The 20,817-nt window shown below is 45.3% G+C and overlaps 3 protein-coding genes across 5 annotated transcripts; all 3 read right to left on the minus strand.

The window, feature by feature from the left end:
- Positions 1 to 102: 102 nt before the first annotated feature.
- On the minus strand, positions 103 to 4,360 carry LOC115130917 (zinc finger protein ubi-d4-like). Its single transcript, XM_065019858.1, has 10 exons — positions 4,276 to 4,360; positions 3,512 to 3,672; positions 3,317 to 3,424; positions 2,997 to 3,190; positions 2,652 to 2,829; positions 2,437 to 2,571; positions 1,960 to 2,091; positions 1,525 to 1,637; positions 1,369 to 1,448; positions 103 to 1,260 (listed from the first exon to the last, which is right to left on the minus strand). The coding sequence occupies exons 1-10, from the start codon at positions 4,305 to 4,307 to the stop codon at positions 1,170 to 1,172; spliced, it is 1,224 nt and encodes a 407-aa protein (XP_064875930.1). The 5' UTR covers positions 4,308 to 4,360; the 3' UTR covers positions 103 to 1,169.
- Positions 4,361 to 4,505: 145 nt separating this feature from the next.
- On the minus strand, positions 4,506 to 12,684 carry pola2 (polymerase (DNA directed), alpha 2). Of its 2 annotated transcripts, XM_029662500.2 has the most exons (18): positions 12,599 to 12,684; positions 12,240 to 12,361; positions 11,996 to 12,120; positions 11,822 to 11,913; positions 11,608 to 11,665; positions 11,340 to 11,449; positions 9,738 to 9,937; positions 9,452 to 9,540; positions 9,121 to 9,336; positions 8,899 to 8,962; positions 8,611 to 8,735; positions 8,460 to 8,498; positions 8,281 to 8,354; positions 8,035 to 8,143; positions 7,778 to 7,884; positions 7,595 to 7,651; positions 5,054 to 5,180; positions 4,506 to 4,935 (listed from the first exon to the last, which is right to left on the minus strand). In XM_029662500.2, exons 2-18 carry the CDS (start codon positions 12,319 to 12,321, stop codon positions 4,783 to 4,785), a joined length of 1,827 nt encoding a protein of 608 aa, XP_029518360.1. In that variant the 5' UTR covers positions 12,322 to 12,361; positions 12,599 to 12,684; the 3' UTR covers positions 4,506 to 4,782. The 2 variants fall into 2 exon arrangements, with proteins under 2 accessions (XP_029518360.1, XP_029518359.1); XM_029662499.2 differs by having other exon boundaries at positions 12,240 to 12,658.
- A 116-nt stretch (positions 12,685 to 12,800) lies between these two features.
- On the minus strand, positions 12,801 to 17,614 carry zgc:195212 (DUF4554 domain-containing protein). Of its 2 annotated transcripts, XM_029662496.2 has the most exons (13): positions 17,477 to 17,612; positions 17,138 to 17,279; positions 16,987 to 17,040; positions 16,617 to 16,723; positions 16,271 to 16,410; positions 16,106 to 16,174; positions 15,782 to 15,977; positions 15,449 to 15,584; positions 14,770 to 14,922; positions 14,138 to 14,259; positions 13,705 to 13,815; positions 13,474 to 13,572; positions 12,801 to 13,016 (listed from the first exon to the last, which is right to left on the minus strand). In XM_029662496.2, the coding sequence occupies exons 1-13, from the start codon at positions 17,495 to 17,497 to the stop codon at positions 12,960 to 12,962; spliced, it is 1,407 nt and encodes a 468-aa protein (XP_029518356.1). In that variant the 5' UTR covers positions 17,498 to 17,612; the 3' UTR covers positions 12,801 to 12,959. The 2 variants fall into 2 exon arrangements, with proteins under 2 accessions (XP_029518356.1, XP_029518357.1); XM_029662497.2 differs by lacking the exon at positions 13,474 to 13,572 and having other exon boundaries at positions 17,477 to 17,614.
- Between the last annotated feature and the right edge of the window lie 3,203 nt (positions 17,615 to 20,817).

Genomic DNA, 20,817 nt, shown 5'->3' on the forward strand with positions numbered 1-20,817 from the left:
TCTCCCTCCTTTAAATGTACTCTTCCCTGAGTTTCTTGTAAGTTATGGAGGTACCTATTGCTGAAGTATGAACAGAAGCTTGGGAATGTCCACTTCCTAAGACACTGTTAGCAGATACATGGACATTTTAATAGGGCAAAAGCAGTTTCAATACAAAAAAAGTAAATAAAAAATACATTATTTACCATAAAACACTATGGAGAACATCACAAAAGAAGAAATCAATGTCACTAAAAACAAATAGAAAAAGTCATACAGTACTGGAATTGAGTAATATATACCGGTACTTTACAAAATTCAACTAGAAAAAAAATCCCCTGCCCCATGGAATATCAAGTGATTATAAAAAAAGTAAAGAATTGTGTGAGTGTGTGCAGTCGTACTCAAGTACAGGTGCAAGTCTGCATGCAATGTGGCACAGATATGAACAGCTACCTAAACCATAAAGATGACAGCTGACAAATGTTCAATAATGTTAGGTTGAAAATCAGACCCGGCAGTAAGATGTGATTCAGTCACGATAGAATGACTATGGTTACCTCCCAAAAGGCACCCTATTGGACCCTGGTCAAAGGAAGTGCACAGTAAAGCGGATAGGGTGTCATTTGGGACATCATATGGACCTTGGCACCAGAGGTTCCTTAAAATGTTTTGTCGTTGCAGAACCTTTGAGATAAATGTTAAAACATCCAAAAGAAGTACACAGACAAAACTCCACTATTAATATCCCTCAATGTGATCATATTTTGAAATCGTTAAGTAAAAATAGATCATTTGGCAACAAATGAAACACACTGCCCGTCTTCGTCTTCGCAGTCCACACCATATAAAGGAGACGGGGGAAGTTGAGCTGGGGAATAGTTAGCGAGAGAATCCTTTTTTTCTAATGTGATCTCTGTAGAGTGGTTACCAGGGTTACGGTGGTCTCTGCAGAGTGTGTAACAGTCCAGGTGAGTTTACAGCCGTGATAGAAGGAAAGACAGCAAGGGTCGTGAGTGGACTCCCTCCTCTCCAGTCCCCAACCAGACCCTAACCCCTGGTCATTGGGGGGGGGGGGGTGGACCAGGGTGAGGGCTACTGTCGTTGAATGAGGTGGTAAGGTGGGGTCCCCTGGCTGAGGGCAGGGTGGGTTACTCTGGGGTGGCCCCAAAGACACTGATAACTAACCGCTATTCATCCTCTGTGGTGGGGCTCTGCTGCTTGTATATGGATGCCTTGTCCTTCAGCAGCGCCAGGCAAAGGTGACAACTCCAACTCCCTGGAAACAGAGAGAGTGATTAATACAGGTAAACTCACAAGTACAACATCATCATAGTAAATGTGGGCTTCATTGAAGTCATAGAGGAGTTGTGGTTAAACTATCATACCTTCTGGGGCTCAGTCATAGGAGGCTTGAGGCAGTACATGTGGTATCCTCGATCACAGTCATCACAGAACAGCAGCTGGTCCTGACAGACAGAAACAGAGTGTGAGGAGACAACGAAAAGGAGAAGTATGAAAAGGCAGAGGTGGAGCAGCACTCACGTCGTTCTCTGAGGTACCACAGACGTTGCAGCACTTGCACTCGATACACTGCCAGCGGTACGTCTTCACAGCTGCCATCATCACATCTGTAAACTGCAGGCAGGACGGGTGACCTGAAGGGTGACAGTCACAGGTCTGTTATCAATTACTTACCAACCTAGGTAAATAAAGGTTGAAATACATCCACAGAACACTGAAACAGAGCCAGACTAAGGAGTTACAGTGCAGCACTGCTAACATCAGTTCGGTTGTTAACATTCATGAATTTTGACGATGCTAACTCCTGGCTGTGGCAGAAATAAATAATGGATTATTGTTGATGCTGTCAGCATGGGCCTTCAGATAACTTAAGGTAAGGGTAATTCCACCCAAATATAGATTTTGCCTGAACTATCCCTTTAATGGAAATGTGGGACATTGGTGGGAGGTTCCTACCCGAGCGTCCGCAGTCTGAGCAGGACACCAGCTCCTCTGACTGGCCGGTCTTCTGGTTGTGGGCGGAGTCTCCCAGACAGAAGTCGCAGTAGTCGTTGGGCAGGGCCAGACCGTTAGGGCCTTTCTTAGGAGCTGGGATAAGAGAGGAAACGTAGAACAATGAATGAAAGACAATACACTCAACCTGCCCTAGAAGACCAACATCCCACTGAAACTACAGTAGCGAGACTAACTTTGCAATAGTTTGACTCGTTCTTGAGGTGTGCTTCATTTAGCTTTGGGTATGCACTTTTGGGACTATTCTATTGATTCCATTGTTGTAAATGAAGTAGTAAACTGTTAAGACATGCATTTGACTCAGGTCTGGTATCATGAGATAAGCAGGAGTGATTCTAGATCTATAATAGAAATGTGACCAGCTCTATAGTAGACTGTGACTCATGATTCTAGCTGCTATCATTCCAGACAATGACTCACTCTTGTGTTCCTCAGGCTGGCGCCGGGGGGGAGGGGACTCTATCTCCTCTCTGTCCTCCCCCTCTTCCTCCGCCAGATGGGAGTGTGTGTAGTGGTAGCTCAGGCCCGGACGGTTCTTATAGCGCTTCCCACAGACTGCAAACACACACAGCATTATGGAGTAAGTCATCACACACACACACAACAGAATTTACATGAAATAAATGTATACTCACTGTCACAGGCGTATGGTTTGTCCTGCTCCTCCAAGGCTGCAGCAGCTGCCTCCATTTTCTTCTTTCCATTTCCCACTCCACGACCCTTGGACTTGCCCTTCCCTCGTCTCTTGGGGGTCTCATCCTCAAAGTCCTCATCATCCAGATCATCCAGGTAGTCATCGTGGTCCAGCACCCTCTGAAAGCAGAGTTCAAGATAAGACAGGTGCACTGACAGAGCATTGGGAGCAACGCAAACCTTTTTGTAAAGGGTATTAGGAATCTGGAGCCTCGTTTGTAAAAATGTACTAAAAAAAAAAAAAACTTTGGTTCATTGATCTAGGGAGGTCAGAGGTCCCATCTAACCTTGCGGATGCGTCCAGAGGAGGTGTGGCTGGAGACTGTGGCGGCCACGGGTTCAGGTGTGGCTGGGTTGTCCTCCGGGGCACGGGGGTCTGGCGGGCCCCTCCTCTCCAGGGGCTCCCCCTTCAGCAGGGCCTCCAGGCTGCTGCCGTCCACCGTTCCCACAACATCCCGTTTCAGACCTAGCTCCAGCTCCGCTACACACAGAGAGAGAGAGAGAGACCGAGAGGCTTCAAAACTGAGGAGGCAGAAGACTAACAGGCAGCACTACGCCCTCTGGCATATAAAGAACAGATAAAAACCCATAGGATGAGGAAATGTACCTGATTTGATAGGTGGGAAGGCCAAACGGGGGTCCTCAGGAGGGTGGGACCGCCGTCTCTTCCTCCAGCGTCGAGACGGATAGCTATACAGCTGCCCAGGAGCCATGCCTGAACAAAACATAGATGAATAAATGTTTATCATTAAAGTGTGCTTTTGAGGGAGTGAATGTGTGTGCACACGTCTTTGCTACAGACCTGCACTCCGGTGTCTCTTCTCCATCCAGATGTAGCAGTTGCTTTGAGCAACACCCGTCTGAGAGTCGATGAAAGGCATAAGGATGCTCCTTTCCGCACACAGACGAGCATTGTAGCTGTGGCACTGTTCCATAGCATCCTTGTAGTACTGCTCCCCGAGCCTGAAACAAGAAAACACACTCATGCTAAACTAGAAATGATCAGTCGTTATTCTAACCATTTCAAAACGAATAATCCTGTATAGTTGTACAGGACCCACCCGTTCACTGTAATATTACAGGATAACACTTGGCTACTATAGCGAACAATACAGAGACGGCAGGTAAACAATGAAGAACCGCAGACAGGCTGCGCTTCAATGGTTAGCAAGCTAGCTACGCTGGTCTCAGTGAAAGATGGGCCTATAAAGCCAGCTACGTAGCTATTAGTTAACGTTAGGTGCAATTTATATTTACACCATAATCTTCGTAGACCGTTTATGAACTTCCGTCTTGTAATCAAACAGATTACACTAACTTAAAATGACAATCGTGTTCAATTGAAACGCTGTCTAACATAAGCTAGCTAAACTTGCTAGCTGGTTAGCAAGAGAAACAATAGCTATAGCTAGTTGGCTAGCTACGTGTAGCCAACGCTTTGCTGTAAAGATTGGGAAAAGTCATGTTCTACATAGTTTCCAATACATTGTAAACTCCTACGTCGGGACATAAATCTCTTAAAGTGCAAAATGCACCTACTCGTTTAAAAAATAAAGTACAACTTACACTTTCACAACACTATCTACGGCCGCCGCCATGTTTGCTCAGTGCAGTTGTCAAAATATCCACTGCGCCTGCTCGAGTAACTGGGTTCAAGATACGTTTCCACCTTATCAAAATAGAAGGTCCCCTTTTGAGCATTCTCATGTAAACTTGAACACATTGCAGTGGAAAAATCATTGTTTGAACAATGGCAACTGAAAATAGATACGAAAATAAATACAACAATAAGCAGATTGAGAAATAATTATTTATTGACAAGAATAGTGTGAGAATCAGAATGGATGACTGATAATCATTGAAGTGCCCAATATCATCATGTCTTTGGAAAACTCCACTGTAAAATAAGGAGTGATTCAGTAGAATACCAAACACATACAGGACTGAGCAAATTATCAAATTAAATTACAGTAAGCAGCTAGCTACATTAGTCATTGTAGAATAGGTCATTTTGTAATATGAAGATGAGAGCGATGGGGAGAGAAATCAATCTTCAGTCAGTCTTCAATCAGATTAGATCTTGACCACTTGGCCGGCCACACAGGGACTGACTCTCTTCCCATCTATCGATGGGGCGCTCCTCTGGATGAGCAGCCTGCCATAAGTCCCTCCCACCTGGCCCTTGGTCAGGCGTCCAGGATTGACACACACGCAGCCAATCACATCCTGTGAAAAATATATATATATTTTTTAGCTTCATTGTAAATATTTGTGTGTGTGTGAGAGAGAGAGAAAGATGCAAAGAGAGAGTGTTTCCACTGTGTGAACCAGCTATGTTGTTCACCTTGATGAAGAAGCGTAGCTCGGAGGGGACGATGAGCACATCGGGACTGAGGGGCATCTGGCCGTAACCCTGGAACTTCTCATAGTCCATGTTCACCTCCTCCACAGGCGGGTACAAGGGGTAGTAGCTATATATTGAACACAGAACAGGGAAGAAATTAATTATTCTTGCCCTCAAACGAGTTCAAGAACAATAGCCAGAAAGTGACATAATTACTGTGTGGACCCAGGATAGTAGTGTGTGGAATCTATGCCCTTTAAGCTAAACACTCCCCCCATTATTTTGGCCATGTGATGTCACATACAATTTAGCTTTTATCTCCTAATGTGTAACATGTTTGATATTTTTGAACATAATGGAAATATGGGCTCCGGGCAGCCGAGCGGAAATGGAGGAAAACTCGCCTCCCTGCGGACCTGGCATCCTTTCACTCCCTCCTCTCTACATTTTCCTCTTCTGTCTCTGCTGCTAAAGCCACTTTCTACCACTCTAAATTCCAAGCATCTGCCTCTAACCCTAGGAAGCTCTTTGCCACCTTCTCCTCCCTCCTGAATCCTCCTCCCCCTCCCCCCCTCCTCCCTCTCTGCAGATGACTTCGTCAACCATTTTGAAAAGAAGGTCGACGACATCCGATCCTCGTTGCTAAGTCAAACGACACCGCTGGTTCTGCTCACACTGCCCTACCCTGTGCTCTGACCTCTTTCTCCCTCTCTCTCCAGATGAAATCTCGCGTCTTGTGACGGCCGGCCGCCCAACAACCTGCCCGCTTGACCCTATCCCCTCCTCTCTTCTCCAGACCATTTCCGGAGACCTTCTCCCTTACCTCACCTCGCTCATCAACTCATCCCTGACCGCTGGCTACGTCCCTTCCGTCTTCAAGAGAGCGAGAGTTGCACCCTTCTGAAAAAACCTACACTCGATCCCTCCGATGTCAACAACTACAGACCAGTATCCCTTCTTTCTTTTCTCTCCAAAACTCTTGAACGTGCCGTCCTTGGCCAGCTCTCCCGCCATCTCTCTCAGAATGACCTTCTTGATCCAAATCAGTCAGGTTTCAAGACTAGTCATTCAACTGAGACTGCTCTTCTCTGTATCACGGAGGCGCTCCGCACTGCTAAAGCTAACTCTCTCTCCTCTGCTCTCATCCTTCTAGACCTATCGGCTGCCTTCGATACTGTGAACCATCAGATCCTCCTCTCCACCCTCTCCGAGTTGGGCATCTCCGGCGCGCCCACGCTTGGATTGCGTCCTACCTGACAGGTCGCTCCTACCAGGTGGCGTGGCGAGAATCTGTCTCCTCACCACGCGCTCTCACCACTGGCGTCCCCAGGGCTCTGTTCTAGGCCCTCTCCTATTCTCGCTATACACCAAGTCACTTGGCTCTGTCATAACCTCACATGGTCTCTCCTATCATTGCTATGCAGACGACACACAATTAATCTTCTCCTTTCCCCCTTCTGATGACCAGGTGGCGAATCGCATCTCTGCATGTCTGGCAGACATATCAGTGTGGATGACGGATCACCACCTCAAGCTGAACCTCGGCAAGACGGAGCTGCTCTTCCTCCCGGGAAGGACTGCCCGTTCCATGATCTCGCCATCACGGTTGACAACTCCATTGTGTCCTCCTCCCAGAACGCTAAGAACCTTGGCGTGATCCTGGACAACACCCTGTCGTTCTCAACTAACATCAAGAGGCGGTGGCCCGTTCCTGTAGGTTCATGCTCTACAACATCCGCAGAGTACGACCCTGCCTCACACAGGAAGCAGCGCAGGTCCTAATCCAGGCACTTGTCATCTCCCGTCTGGATTACTGCAACTCGCTGTTGGCTGGGCTCCCTGCCTGTGCCATTAAACCCCTACAACTCATCCAGAACGCCGCAGCCCGTCTGGTGTTCAACCTTCCCAAGTTCTCTCACGTCACCCCGCTCCTCCGCTCCCTCCACTGGCTTCCAGTTGAAGCTCGCATCCGCTACAAGACCATGGTGCTTGCCTACGGAGCTGTGAGGGGAACGGCACCTCAGTACCTCCAGGCTCTGATCAGGCCCTACACCCAAACAAGAGCACTGCGTTCATCCACCTCTGGCCTGCTCGCCTCCCTACCACTGAGGAAGTACAGTTCCCGCTCAGCCCAGTCAAAACTGTTCGCTGCTCTGGCCCCCCAATGGTGGAACAAACTCCCTCACGACGCCAGGACAGCGGAGTCAATCACCACCTTCCGGAGACACCTGAAACCCCACCTCTTTAAGGAATACCTAGGATAGGATAAAGTAATCCTTCTCACCCCCTTAAAAGATTTAGATGCACTATTGTAAAGTGGCTGTTCCACTGGATGTCATAAGGTGAACGCACCAATTTGTAAGTCGCTCTGGATAAGAGCGTCTGCTAAATGACTTAAATGTAAATGTAAGTTATTTGTGTTATCCTAGACAAAACATGTTATGCATTGTGTCCACATTTGTGGTTGTATTGTGTTTTTAAATTGTAAAAAAAATAAATTCAATCAATCCCTTAGACCACTCTGTCCCTGCGCTCACTCACTTTCTCTGGGTCAGCATATGCTTCAAGATGCGTGAGAATCTGTCCGAGCCAGAGGCACTGAAACAAGGAACAGTAGGACCTCAAACACTTTGATCGAAGGAGCAGTCATGTTAAGCAACATACATCTGTGAACACCATCGAGATACAATGTAGAGGTTTGGAACCGAACACACATGCACTCACCAGCTGATCTCCTCTGCTCCCATGTGGAAAAGGATGTCTGTAGAGGTCAGGCCAAAGGTCACGCCATCGATGAGCAGGGTGCAGGGGTCAGGCACCAGGGTCATACGCTGAAGAGCCAATGAAAAGAAACAAATGTAACATTGAAGTAAGGTATGCTGTTTTTCTATGACAAAATACTTTTTGTATGATAAAACATTCTAGATTCTGAGTGACAGCAGGTGTCTCAGTTCTGAATGACATCATGCAGGCCATTTCACCATTGCGTCATCCTTGCTGAGGTCCGGCAGGATGAAAGGGGGTTGTGGGTAAATGAAGTGATGGTGGACATCTCTCTGGGAGGGAACAAATACCAACCGACATCCAACTCTGAGGAGGAAGCAGAACTGTGTTTACAACAGCAAGGGAAGAGTTTGAGCTAATGCAGTTGGTATGTAGGATGTAAAATGAAGCAGTGTGGGTGTAGTAACAGTGTGGTAAATAGGTAAATATAAAGTCATATTTACCCTTTGGTGCCTTCCACAATGCTTCCCACACATCTGGAGAAGATGGCATCAAACGTTTCCGTCACCAGAGATTTCTGTCACACACAAAGAAAGAACAATCAACTTCTGATAGAAAATGCAAGTCAACATACTAGATATTGAAAAATAACTTGTCAGTAGCCAAGACAATGAAAAGGTACCTCTATCTGCTCATGTTTGGAGTCCACAAAGGGTCCCAGCTGTGGGTTAGAGAGGAGATGTGAGGGACAAACATACAAACTTCAGCCAAAGAGCAAAAAAGTGTGTGAGTGAGTGAGTGTGACCTCGTGAAAACATGTCAATTCTACTGACCAGTATGCAAACGTCAGGGCGGTCCCTGGCGATGACGTTGATGAGGTCCACCAGGGGGTCAAAGGTCAGGCCGTCAGAGGGGGTGTAGGGACCACAGGCCACCATCACCAAAAGCTGCTCTGGAACTGCGCGACAGCAGGGACGTTAGGGAGGGGGGTCTAAGAGAGCTGTCAGAGGGGGTGTAGGGGCCACAGGCCACCACTACCATCAGCTGCTCTGGTACTGTGTTAGAGCAGGGACGTTAGGGTGTGTAAGTGTGTGTGGTGCATACTCAGTTCCCTTCCTTACCATCAGGAATGTCCATGTCCATTTCCTGTTTGATGGGAGTAGAGTAGAATGGGAGAGGGACACCCTAAGATATTGAAAATATCAAACAATTAAACAAAGAAACAAGAACTTAAATGTCATACTGGTCAGCTTGAGAATCTCCAACAGAGCTTTTAGTCCTGGAATGGGCTTGATCAGGACCCAGGAAATCAAACAAAGGTGTTTTAGAAGAATCCCACTGACCTCAAAGAGTTTAGATGCCACAAACTTCCTCCCTGAAGTATTCATCCCCTCCATGACGACCACCTGTCCAGGGAAGAGTGAGTAGTCTCTGAGTTCAGACAGGTCTACTGGCACCTGCCGCCCACCCTGATCAGGCCCTGCCTCCAACAGCACTGATTGAGAGTTAAGCTTCCCATTACTGTCACAGCACACCTGTCCCAGGACAGTCACACTGTCCTACAGACAGAAAGAGAGAAGAGAAATTAACACACATCCCCACACAGCAGTGAAAGTAACAGGGGGAACATACTGTGTGAGAGTGACTGGTAGGCAGTGAGCTGCCTGTAAGTACCTGAGCAGGAAGAGACACAGGTGAGAACTCTTCTATGTTGAAGTTTGTCCTCAATTCCTCTCCCAGCTCCTCAATCTTCTCGGTCAACACTGGCAAAGACAAAAGACAACATTCACGTCGGCACATAAAAAAATGAAATAGAAAGTCCAAAAACAACACTAGTGATCTAACAGTCAAGATGAATGAAAGATGAGGAATAAGGAAGTAGCTGTGTCATCACAATCCTACTATAATCCAATAGTAGGATGTTTAAAATAACTATCGCAGTTGTAGTTTTGTTGCCTACCGTTGCGGACGTCCCTCAGCCTTTGGAACATGTACTTGTAGTTGTTAATCAAAGAGTCCTCTGATCCCTCTAGAAGCTCCAGCTGAACCCCGTTCGTCTGCCCTTTCCTCCCTGCCCAAAGTGTGCCCTGGACGGCCCCAAATGTAGACACCACCTCCCCCCGACCTCCACGCTGACTGTACTTCTGAGAAGGGGTCACACTGCAGAGAGGAGGAGGACACATTTGGGGATAAGGCAAGGGTGAGTGTGTGTGTGTATTCACAGATGATTGTAGCGGTGTATCCATGTACACTACATGACCTAAAGTATGTGGACACCTGCTAATCAAACATCTCATTCCAAAGTCACGGGCAACAATATAGAGTTTGTCCCCCCCTTTGCTGCAATAACAGCCTCCACTCTTCTGTGAAGGCTTTCCACTAGATGTTGTAACATTGCTGCGGGGGCTTGCTTCCATTCAGCCACAAGAGCATTAGTGAGGTCGGGCAATTAGGCCGGGCTTGCAGTCAGCGTTCCAATTCATCCCAAAGGTGTTTGATGGGGTTGAGGTCAGGGCTCTGTGCAGGCCAGTCAAGTTCCTCCACAATGACCTCAATAAACCAATTCTGTATGGACCTCTGAGGTCTGAAACAGGAAAGGGCCCTCCCCCAAACTGTTGCCACAAGGTTGGAAGCACAGAAGCGTTTAGAATGTCATTGTATGCTGTAGCGTTAAGATTTCCCCTCACTGGAACTAAGGGGCCGCGCCAGAATCATGAAAAACAGCCCCAGACCATTATTCCTCCTCCACTCCACTGCTCGAGTCCAATAGTGGCAAGCTTTACACCACTCCAGCTGAAGCATGGCATTGCGCATAGTGATCTTAGGCTTGTGCGCAGCTGCTCAGCCATGGAAACCCATTTCAGGAATTTCCAGATGAGAAAAAAATAAGAAACGTGCACACTGCTCTTGATAGTATCACTGCTCTTTAATAAGCTTTACGTATCAGCCTAAAAAAAGCTTATTAAAGAGCAGTGATACTATCAAGAGCCGTGTGCACGTTTCTTATTTTTTCTCATTTTATTCAACTGTTACTATGCACCTGCAAAAAAAACAGCTCAGATGTGGAAGTGCCTTTTGAATTATGAATATCGAGACTTAACAGTTAATGTGCTGAAGTTGCTTCCAGAGGCAGTTTGGAACTCAGTAGTGAGTGTTGCAACCGAGGACAGACAATTTTTACGAGCCACACGCTTCAGCACTCAGAGGTCCTGTTCTGTGAGCTTGTGTGCCTACCACTTCACGGCTGAGCCGTTGCTGCTCCTAGACATTTCCACTTCACAATAACAGCACTTACAGTTGAATGGGGCAACCCTAGCAGGGCAACATTTGTACAAACTGACTTGTTGGAAAGGTGGCATCCTATGACAGTGCCACTTTGAAAGTAAGAGCTTCAGTGGGGGCATTCTACTGACAATGTTTGTCTATGGAGATTGCATGGCTGTGTGCTCAATTGTTTTACACCTGTCAGCAACAGGTGTGGCTGAAATAGCAAAATTCACTCATTTGAAGGGATGTCAACATAGTTTTGTATATATAGTGTATGTAGTTGTGTGTGGTGTACCTGGGGGAGAAGCTGGCTGAGCACAGCAGCAGGCCAGGGCTGGCTATAAGAGCTGCACTCCTCTTAGACTGGGGGTGTTCTGGGGTGGTCAGGGCACGCTTCTGAGAACCCTAAAAACACAGCAGAGATAATGCTTTGTACAACACATATCAACAGAGACATACACTCAACAGACAGTTTATTAGGCACACCACTGGCGGTGAAGGGGATGTCCAACCAGTTACTAGATGGGTATACTTAAACTGTCCAGTGAGTGTGTGTAAAATACCTTAGCTGGGGTGGAATAGGAGTCCAGAAGACTCTCCTCTTCTTCTTCTGCTTTGATTCTGTAAAGGCAAAGTTAAGGGACAGCACCAGATAGAGTCCTGTATTGCTCAAACTGTCAAACATATAAACACACACTCAAATATTTCTTAAGCAATCCTAAGCGAAACATTTAACACTAAGATAGAGATTGTGTGTGTATAAACTGTAGAGGATACAGGTCATGCAGCGAGTTGATATCCCTGGTTCTGTTGTGTGATTCCTCTCGCTTTGCGATGGCCGGCTTGGCCTTGTATTTCTTGTTTAGAACCTGCAGCAGCGCAAGATCATTCAACAATGAACACCAAGCGAGTGTGTGAGTGAGAAAGGGGTCATATGTGTCTTTCTCCCACCTCATGCTCAAACTGCTCCAGTGTGTTCAAACTGAGTTTCAAGCCTCCCTTGGTGGTGCTGAAAGCCACCCACTCCAGGACTATATCATCCCCCTGCAACCTGTTGCACAGACACTGCTCCAGCACTGGAAAATAAGTAGTAAGTATGCCAAGATCACTGGTCATTTGGCTAACAAAACATTAGCAAAGCAAGTTCGTTTGTTAGCTTAATGGGATAAGACCGAGGGAAGAAAATTGCACTTACTCTTGTCCAATATGTCGTCTCCACAAACAATGTCGAACGTGTTCAGCTCCGATTTGATTCTATCTGCATTTACTAATGCCATTTTTTTACAAATTAACTGAGCCAATTAAAGTGTGGAATATCTGATAGGGGGGAAAAAAACTACAAATAAAACAAGATAAACCAGCCAACTACTGCCAAGAACAATGTTGTGATAGTTAATAAGCCTGCTAGCTATTTTCACAGCCTTGCTACCACTTCCGACATCATTATGATTCCCAAATACTCGAACAACCAACTAAAAGTTGACTAGCTAACAGTTATACGACAACCAACAATAACTTGATTAATAATAATAGCAGTTGGGAAACTACCATTACCTTTCCGTACACTCATCGATTTTGCCGCGAAATTTCGTCGCAGATGTTGGCGGCCGGATTAGACGTCACAGATCAAACCCTAGAGCTACAAAACGAGGAGCTCGGTGTATTTGCCAAGCTGCACTGCCATCTACTGTTTATTTTGATAGTGACGCTTAATGTTTAAATACATTAAATACATGATTACAGAGGAAAACAGAAATAGAAAAAATTGTCTCGCTGTGTCTTCCAGTTTTAATTTACATTCACATCATAGAAACATACATATTTATATCGCACTTAATAAATATCACAATATATAATACAAAACAAATACAATGAATTGACTGTTATAGTACAAGAGAACGAAACGTCAGCATGTTCAGATTTCCTTCCCACTTGCAAAGTTCTTAGGTCTGCTGCAGGTGAGCGTGTCCGCCTAAGAAACACAGTGGTAAACACAGGACTAGTAAATCATATGCTCACATACCCTTGTAGCCGTGGCTAGGGTATTTATAATACTGAACTCAAGTCCAGCACATTTCAAAGCAGTAACACAGCCATAGTGTTAGACTTGGCCACTTATCACAACATATTATAAAATGTTTACATGGCATAATTTATTAGTGGACTTCCACAAATACTGTATCATAAGTGGCATGCCTGGATTTGAACCTTTATTTAAACCTTGTTCATCACTGTCCCCTTTTCTTTGTATGTCAGATGGTCCAGCACCATCCTCAGACAATTACTTTATTTTTTGGTGTAATTCAAATTTCTGCATAAGGCTTAAAATACAGGATAAATCTTGCTATGTCACATGATTGTGCAAAACACAGGGCCCTAGTATAATACACTGGACTCAACTCAACACCCTGGATTCACATCCCACTGACCTGTCCCCAGTAACACCTGCCACTAGGCACTACACGGCCAGCTGTGACTCTCTGTAGAGACTCATGGAGAGAGGCTGACAGCTCATAAGTGTCCTGCACCTAACACACACACACACACACACACACACACACACACACACAGTGAGTCACCAGTCATATACTGTGAAATCGATCAAAATGTATTGTTTAGGCTCTTTCACAGTACAGTTATTGTTGTAGTTATGTAGCTACCATCATGCGGTCCAGACAGGCAGCTCTGAACTCCATGTTGGTGCTGCTGCTCACCACACAGCCTATAGATCTCAGCATCACCCCCAGGGCAGAGCACATCTTCTCCTGAGCCTGACAGACCGACAGACAGATCGACAGACAGGAAGACCGACCGAGAGATAGGCAGACCAACAGGTAGGCGGGCAGACCGACACACAGAGACAGACATATCGACAGAGAGACAGACAGACAGGTAGGCAGAGAGACATGCAGAGAGACAGAAATTCGTGTTTGGGAAATGCCATACACATAATGATTAGAAGAGAATCTCTGATAGTGAATTTTGTGCAATGTGTATAGTCAGAGTACATAGTGTTTTACTTTGTGTATGTGTGTGCGTGTCTGCATAGGTAAGTGAGTGAGTGTGTATAGACTCCAAGTACAGAGCACTTGCCTTGTCTCTCAGCTGCTGGTCTTTCAGTGTGCTCTGCAGCAGTGTGTTCAGGGCTGCTGTCACCGCCTCCCTGTTGTACCTCAACACATCCTCCAGGTGGAGCTCTAACAGCTCCTCGCTGGCTGCAGGAAGACATGAAACTTTCAGCCAAACCACTGTGATGAGATGAGACAATGTAAATTGATATTTCAATGTCATCCTGGAGTGATCCACAATTGCTTCGAATGTCAGAATGCACGATTAAAATAACAATGAGGTCACTGAATTGGTCTTCTAAAGAAAGGGTGCTGACAGGTCATGCATGTGGTTTATGGGTAATCACAAATATGCCACTCCAACGGTGTTGTTCTTTTGACTACTTATAACATCAGAACACTATAATGCAACATTGGGTTTTAAATTTAAACTCCACTCCAATCTTTTAAACTAAGAGACAAACAGGAGTTTGACTGTGGTCTACTTCCTACCTCCTGAGCACAGTGAGCTGTAACTGTCTGTTAAATCATATTGTGTTGACACTGAGTGAAACAAGCCTGTGGTAAGACAGACTCATTTTCTCCTTGAGTGAACCACAGCTTCATCAGTCAGGGTACTTAAATCAGAGCTTTTGTTTGTTGAGTTTATTTCCTCACCCATGAAGTCAGAGAGCTGGGAATGGAAGGGGTCACTGTGCTGGAGGAACAGGAACAGAGAGAGGTTCTGATCCACAGCGGGGATCCCTTCTGGCTCAGTTTCCTGACACTGTGCTCTGTCTATACTGTACACAGTGTCACTGCAGAGTGGATCTGTTGAGAGGTGGTAGCAAAGTAATGTTAATGTAAGACAGTGTTGAAAGAATGGCTGTTTGAAATTAGCAGATGGATTGTTAGCGTCATCACACAGTAAATGAGTTTGTCAGCAAGGCCCTAGTCGGAACATAATACTGCATACATAACAAGCTGTGTTCAGTGGACTGGATGTCATAATTTCTAAATATTTAGGTCATGCTGATGATAATAATAGGCAACATGCACCAAACACGTCTTTGCATAGTCACGCCTACTCAATGCTAAATTATGGAAATGTAGTTCATGCCCCATATAGTCATTGGTGAATGCAAATACTGAACAGTATTTGCAAAACAATTGTCCAAACCTGACACTGCAAGGAGTAGGTATTTAACCTATGTATCAGGACATGTTTTACATTGTTTCTATGTTATAACAATATACTTAAGATTTAAAAATATATATATATATAAAACACTTTATCATTTACTAGATAAACAAATCAAATGTGATATATTATTTAATATTTTGCTTATCGCAGTACCTGAGGTGGTGGAGTGTGTTGGGGTACAGGTAAGCCCAGAGAGACCCAGCCCCTCCAGGGTCAGATAGGCAGGCAGCTGCTGTAGGAAGGCTGAGGGACCCAGCAGGGGAAGGTTACTGGGGCTGTACAGCAGCACGTACCACTGGGGTTAAAGACTGATGGTTCAGTAGGAATAAGGGTCTACTGTCACTACTCAGACATCTTTCAAACAGCCTTATCTAAACAACTAGCCCCAAAGGCAAGGGGATATGAATACATAACACACAGGACATAACACAGGAATAAGAGTGAAGGTGTGTGTGTGTGTGTGTGTGATAGATAGATAAAGGATATCTGTATGCGTGTGACTCTGGTTGCCAGGTTGGGGTACTGCAACACACAGGGGGTGAGAACAGTGACTGGTAGGAGGTGCAGCTCCCCATACAGGCCTCTCTCCATGGCCTCAGGCGGGATAAGTAGAGGTAACCCACCTCCTAATACAGGGTGGACTCGCTGGCACCACGGGCCTGCTCCTACTGACATGGGAGGCCTGCAGGACCAACACACAGACACACACACACCGCATGCACATAATTACAATATGATGTACGGTGAATAAAAGAGGTCAACTGTTTCTCCAACCTATACGATGACAAGAGACATGGGAGTAATGCTGACTGCGTGATAGAAGAAGCAACGTCCATGATCACAGTCTGGTCCTTCAGGGTGAGTCTCTCTGCCTTCCCACTAAGAAAAACCAGAGTAAAACACATGAATAACATAATATTATTCCACAATACACACACATGAAATATATTCAGTGGCAGTAATAATAGAATATACCTAAAAATTCTCTGGTATGTTTCTCCTTCCAATTTCAATTTGAGGTGAATTTTCACCCCTGCGTTAGTCAGGCTCAGTTTGTGCAAGAAGCCCTCTGTGTGTGACCACACCTTACACCTGTCCAGTTTCACCTCACTGATCTGGAGAATAAAGGACACATACCCGACTCAAGTGTCACACCTTTCCATTTAGTTACTTTAGTTTGCCCACTGTGCTGTTTGGTGGCTAAAATTAAAATTGTGCAGTACACTATTTTGTGGAGATACTCTCTTGTCTATTGTCAACTGACATGCTGACTAACAGGTGTACGTGTGGCTAAGCCTGGTGGGTACTGTAGTTCACCCACCTGAAAGGACAGAAGGAAGTGGAGAGGGCCATAGATTTCGGTGAAGGCACATAGTTCCTCTGGGTCAGGGGCAGGGCAGGGGGAGGGGCCCAGTCTCCTCCAGAACTCTAACACAATCCATTAGAGAGGAAGATAAACACAGGAACTCAGTTGGAAAACAGACAGAAAGCCAAGACACATTAAAGGGCATGACTTCTCACATATAGCTAAAGAGCCTATGCACAAAGCTGTGGGCAGTTGTGAGTTGATTGTGTGTGTGTGTGAGACCCTAAGTCAACCCAAAACAGGAACAACTTACCTTAACCTTCTGTGTACTACAAGTACTATCATGTGTCTAAATTATTCATACCCTTCCTAGTTCAGAACCCACCTTGTTGGACTTCTTCCACTCTGACTCCTGAGCACCAGGGTCCTGCAACTGCAACTGTACAAATAACACATTAGCTAGACCCACGGCTAGTCTAACCTGATGTTTTTTTATGATTTATAAAAGCTTCTAGGTAATTCAGACCTGTCCATACCTGTGCAGTTGACCACCTGGCCGCTGGGTGGCTGGCCCGGCGCGGCCCACAACAGGACCAGTAGTCCCCCTCCATCTACGACTAAGGACTTTTCTAGCCGTTCTCTCCCCCAACGGGCAAGTAACATCAGTGATTGTAAAACCTAACACAAAACAAACTATTATTTGGGATAAGTCAACTCAAAGACACATTGTGATAGCTGAAGAAAATAACCCGTACTAGAGATTAGTTGTGTGGCGGTAGCTAGCTAGCTAGCCGCATGGAAGTGAAAACTGTGGCTAGTTAGCTAACTAGACAAGAGAAATCGGTCAATTTCGGTTTATATTTCAAAAAATACACCTGTTGTATGTGTTTCATCATCTTCGCCGAGAGTTCCCGTCCCTAGCAGAGATGAGACAGGTGTGGGTGAATGCGGATTGACAGACTTCAAAACATTTGCACGGCGCCTTTGATCCTTTCGGATTAAAATCTCGCGCCACAAATTGCCCTTCGGATGCTGTCCGGCATCCGGTTATCTCGTGCTGCAATATTTTCAAATGACATATCCCGAGTTTATTTAAAACAAGAATAGTTTAATTTAGTATATGACACTTTGTGTTCAGGGGTGATTTCATCAATTTTTTAAATCAGCCCTATCACTTGTGTGGGTCATCAAAGGGTCAAGGGACAATAACATGCTTTTAAATTAGTACATGAAAATGCACGCTTACTCCGTGACAACCATGGACACCTACATGACTCACTGCCAGACATTTGGGTAAAACTTGATATACTACCGAATGGTGATTTGCTTTCATTATAGGCCAACTCTTGCAACTCTGGTCTGTCCATGTGTATTGTGTAGTCTAATTACTCCTCTAATTTCCATCCTTAACTGCTTCTCTCCTTTACTCCCTGCAGAATACCTCTGTGGGTGGCACCACTGCTCCGCGCTGCTTCGCGCCCTAGGAGTGACCACGCACGGCGAAAAAAGGCCTACAAATGTATTCAGCGGAAACTGGTGAGGGAGATGCTGATCGTATCACAGCATTAATTGTGTGTATTTGTATTTATGATGGAGTAAGCCCTCAGGCCACTACTCTACTACCACACATCTATAACCCAAAATCTGTGTGTACATGTGTGACCACGCACGGCTAACTGCTACCCCTGTTGGTATTATCTAAGTGAGTTTCAGTATATGGATGTTATCTGTAACTACCAAGTTACCGGTTTCATGAACCTTGTTTCTTAGGCTACATATGTTAATCTGGGCATATTTTAAAAAGGTTTTCTGGGATTTTTTATTGTTTTTATTGTTTTACTTGGAAGTTTATCAGAGGTAGACATGCCAGTGATATTTATGTTTGAGCTGATAGCACAGGTTGAGCTGCACACAGTGGACTTCCTACTAGGGCAAACCGCCTCAGTGCAAACAGTATGACTCGGGTTCACTGGCACATGATTACTGCATACAATAGCTGTACGCCTACAGCGTCATTGCGTAAAATGGTACGCAGCATCATCTTGATATGTGTGCAACAAAAGTGCAACATTCACCTTCTGCTACCATTTCTGTCAAGCTGTCTACACATATAGTTTGACGCATACTTTGATTAATCAAACCTATGGACCACACATAACGCACTGTAACTGCCTCTGCAACGCAATGCTGCAAGGCAAATGCAGCATTCCATTGAAAATGAAGGTGTTTCTGGTGTGCCAAAATGCAATGACACTGTCGGTGTGAGTGAGGTGTCAGGCTCTACAGGACTGGGTGTCTCAGGCACTGCACACTCTTGGATAGCATCATACCTGGCAGGCTGCTCCTACTAGGTGACATGGAGAAGATCTCTGTCTGCACCACGTACTCACACTATTGGTGTCCCCCAGGGTTCGGTTCTAGGCCCTCTCCTCTTCTCTCTATACACCAAGTCACTCGGCTTGATTATACATTGAATGGTCTCTCCTATCATTGCTACAGTGCATTTGGAAAGTATTCAGACCCCTTGACTTTTTCCACATTTTGTTAAGTTACAGCCTTATTCTAAAATTGATTAAATAATTATTTTTCCTCATCAATCTACAAACAATACCCCATAACGACAAAGCAAAACACATTGGTAGAAATTTGTGCAAATGTATAATAATAAAACATAGAAATTAAATTTATATAAGTATTCAGACCCTTTACTCAGTATTTTGTTGAAGCACCTTTGGCAGCGATTACAGGCTCAAGTCTTCTTGGGTATGACGCTACAAGCTTGGCACAGCTGTATTTGGGGAGTTTCTCCAATTCTTTCTCTGCATTTCTATTTTCAGGTCTCCGGAGATGTTCGATCGGGTTCAAGTTCAGGCTCTGGCTAGGCCACTCAAAGATATTCAGATACTCAAACAGAAGCCACACCTGCGTTGTATTGGCTGTGTGTTTAGGGTCATTGTCCTGTTGGAAGGTGAACCTTCTCCCCACTCTGAGGTCCTAAGCGCTCTGGAGCAGGTTTTCATCAAGGATATTTTCCTCAATCCTGGCTAGTCTTCCAGTCCCTGTTGCTGAAAAACATCCCAAACAGCATGATGCTGCCACCACCATGCTTCACCGTAGGGATTGTGCCAGGTTTCCTCCAGACGTGACACTTGGCTTTCAGGCCAAAATTCCATCTTGGTTTCATCAGACCATAGAATCTTGTTTCTCATGGTCTGAGAGTCCTTTTGGCAAACTCCAAGCGGGCTGTCTTGTGCCTTTTATTGAGGAGTGGCTCCGGTCTGGCCACTCTACCATAAAGACCTGATTGGTGGAGTGCTGCAGAGATGGTTGTTCTCCTGGAATGTTCTCCTATCTCCACAGAGGAACTCTGGAGCTCTGTCAGAGTGACCATCAGGTTCTTGGTGACCCCCCTGACCAAGGCCCTTCTCCCCCGATTGCTCAGTTTGGCCAGGCGGATAGCTCTAGGAAAAGTCTTGGTGCCAAACTTCTTCCATTTAAGAATGATGGAGGCTACTCTGTTCTTGGGGACATTCAATGCTGCAGAAATGTTTCGGTACCCTTCCCCAGATATGTGCCCCAAAACAATCCTGTCTCGGAGCTCTATGGACAATTCCTTCGACCTCATGGCTTGGTTTTTGCTCTGTCAACTGTGGGACCTTATATAGACAGGTGTGTACCTTTCCAAATCATGTCCAATCAATTGAATTTACCACAGGTGGACTCCAATCAAGTTGTAGAAACATCTCAAGGATGATCAATGGAAACAGGCTGCACCTGAGCTCAATTATGGGTCTCATAGAAAAGGATCTGAATACTTATGTAAATAAGGTATTTCAGTTTTTTTCTTATATATATATATATATATATATATATACATTTGCAAAAATTTCTAAAACCCAAGAAGACTTGTAGATTGATAAGGAAAACAATTAATTTAATCAATTTCAGTATAAGTCTGTAACGTAACAAAATGTGGAAAAAGACAAGGGGTCTGAATACTTTCCGAATGCACTGTATGTGGATGACACTCAACTACTTTTCTCCTTTTACCCTTCTGACACCTGGGTGGCGAAACGCATCTCTGCTTGCCTGGCAGATATCTCAGCGTGTATATCGTCACACCACCTCAAGCTCAACCTCGGCAAGATGGAACTGCTCTTCCTCCTGGGGAAGGCCTGCCCGCTCCAAGACCTCTCCATCACGGTTGACAAATCCA

This window comes from Oncorhynchus nerka, linkage group LG6 (genome assembly GCF_034236695.1).
Source record: "Oncorhynchus nerka isolate Pitt River linkage group LG6, Oner_Uvic_2.0, whole genome shotgun sequence".
Classification (NCBI taxonomy): domain Eukaryota; kingdom Metazoa; phylum Chordata; class Actinopteri; order Salmoniformes; family Salmonidae; genus Oncorhynchus; species Oncorhynchus nerka.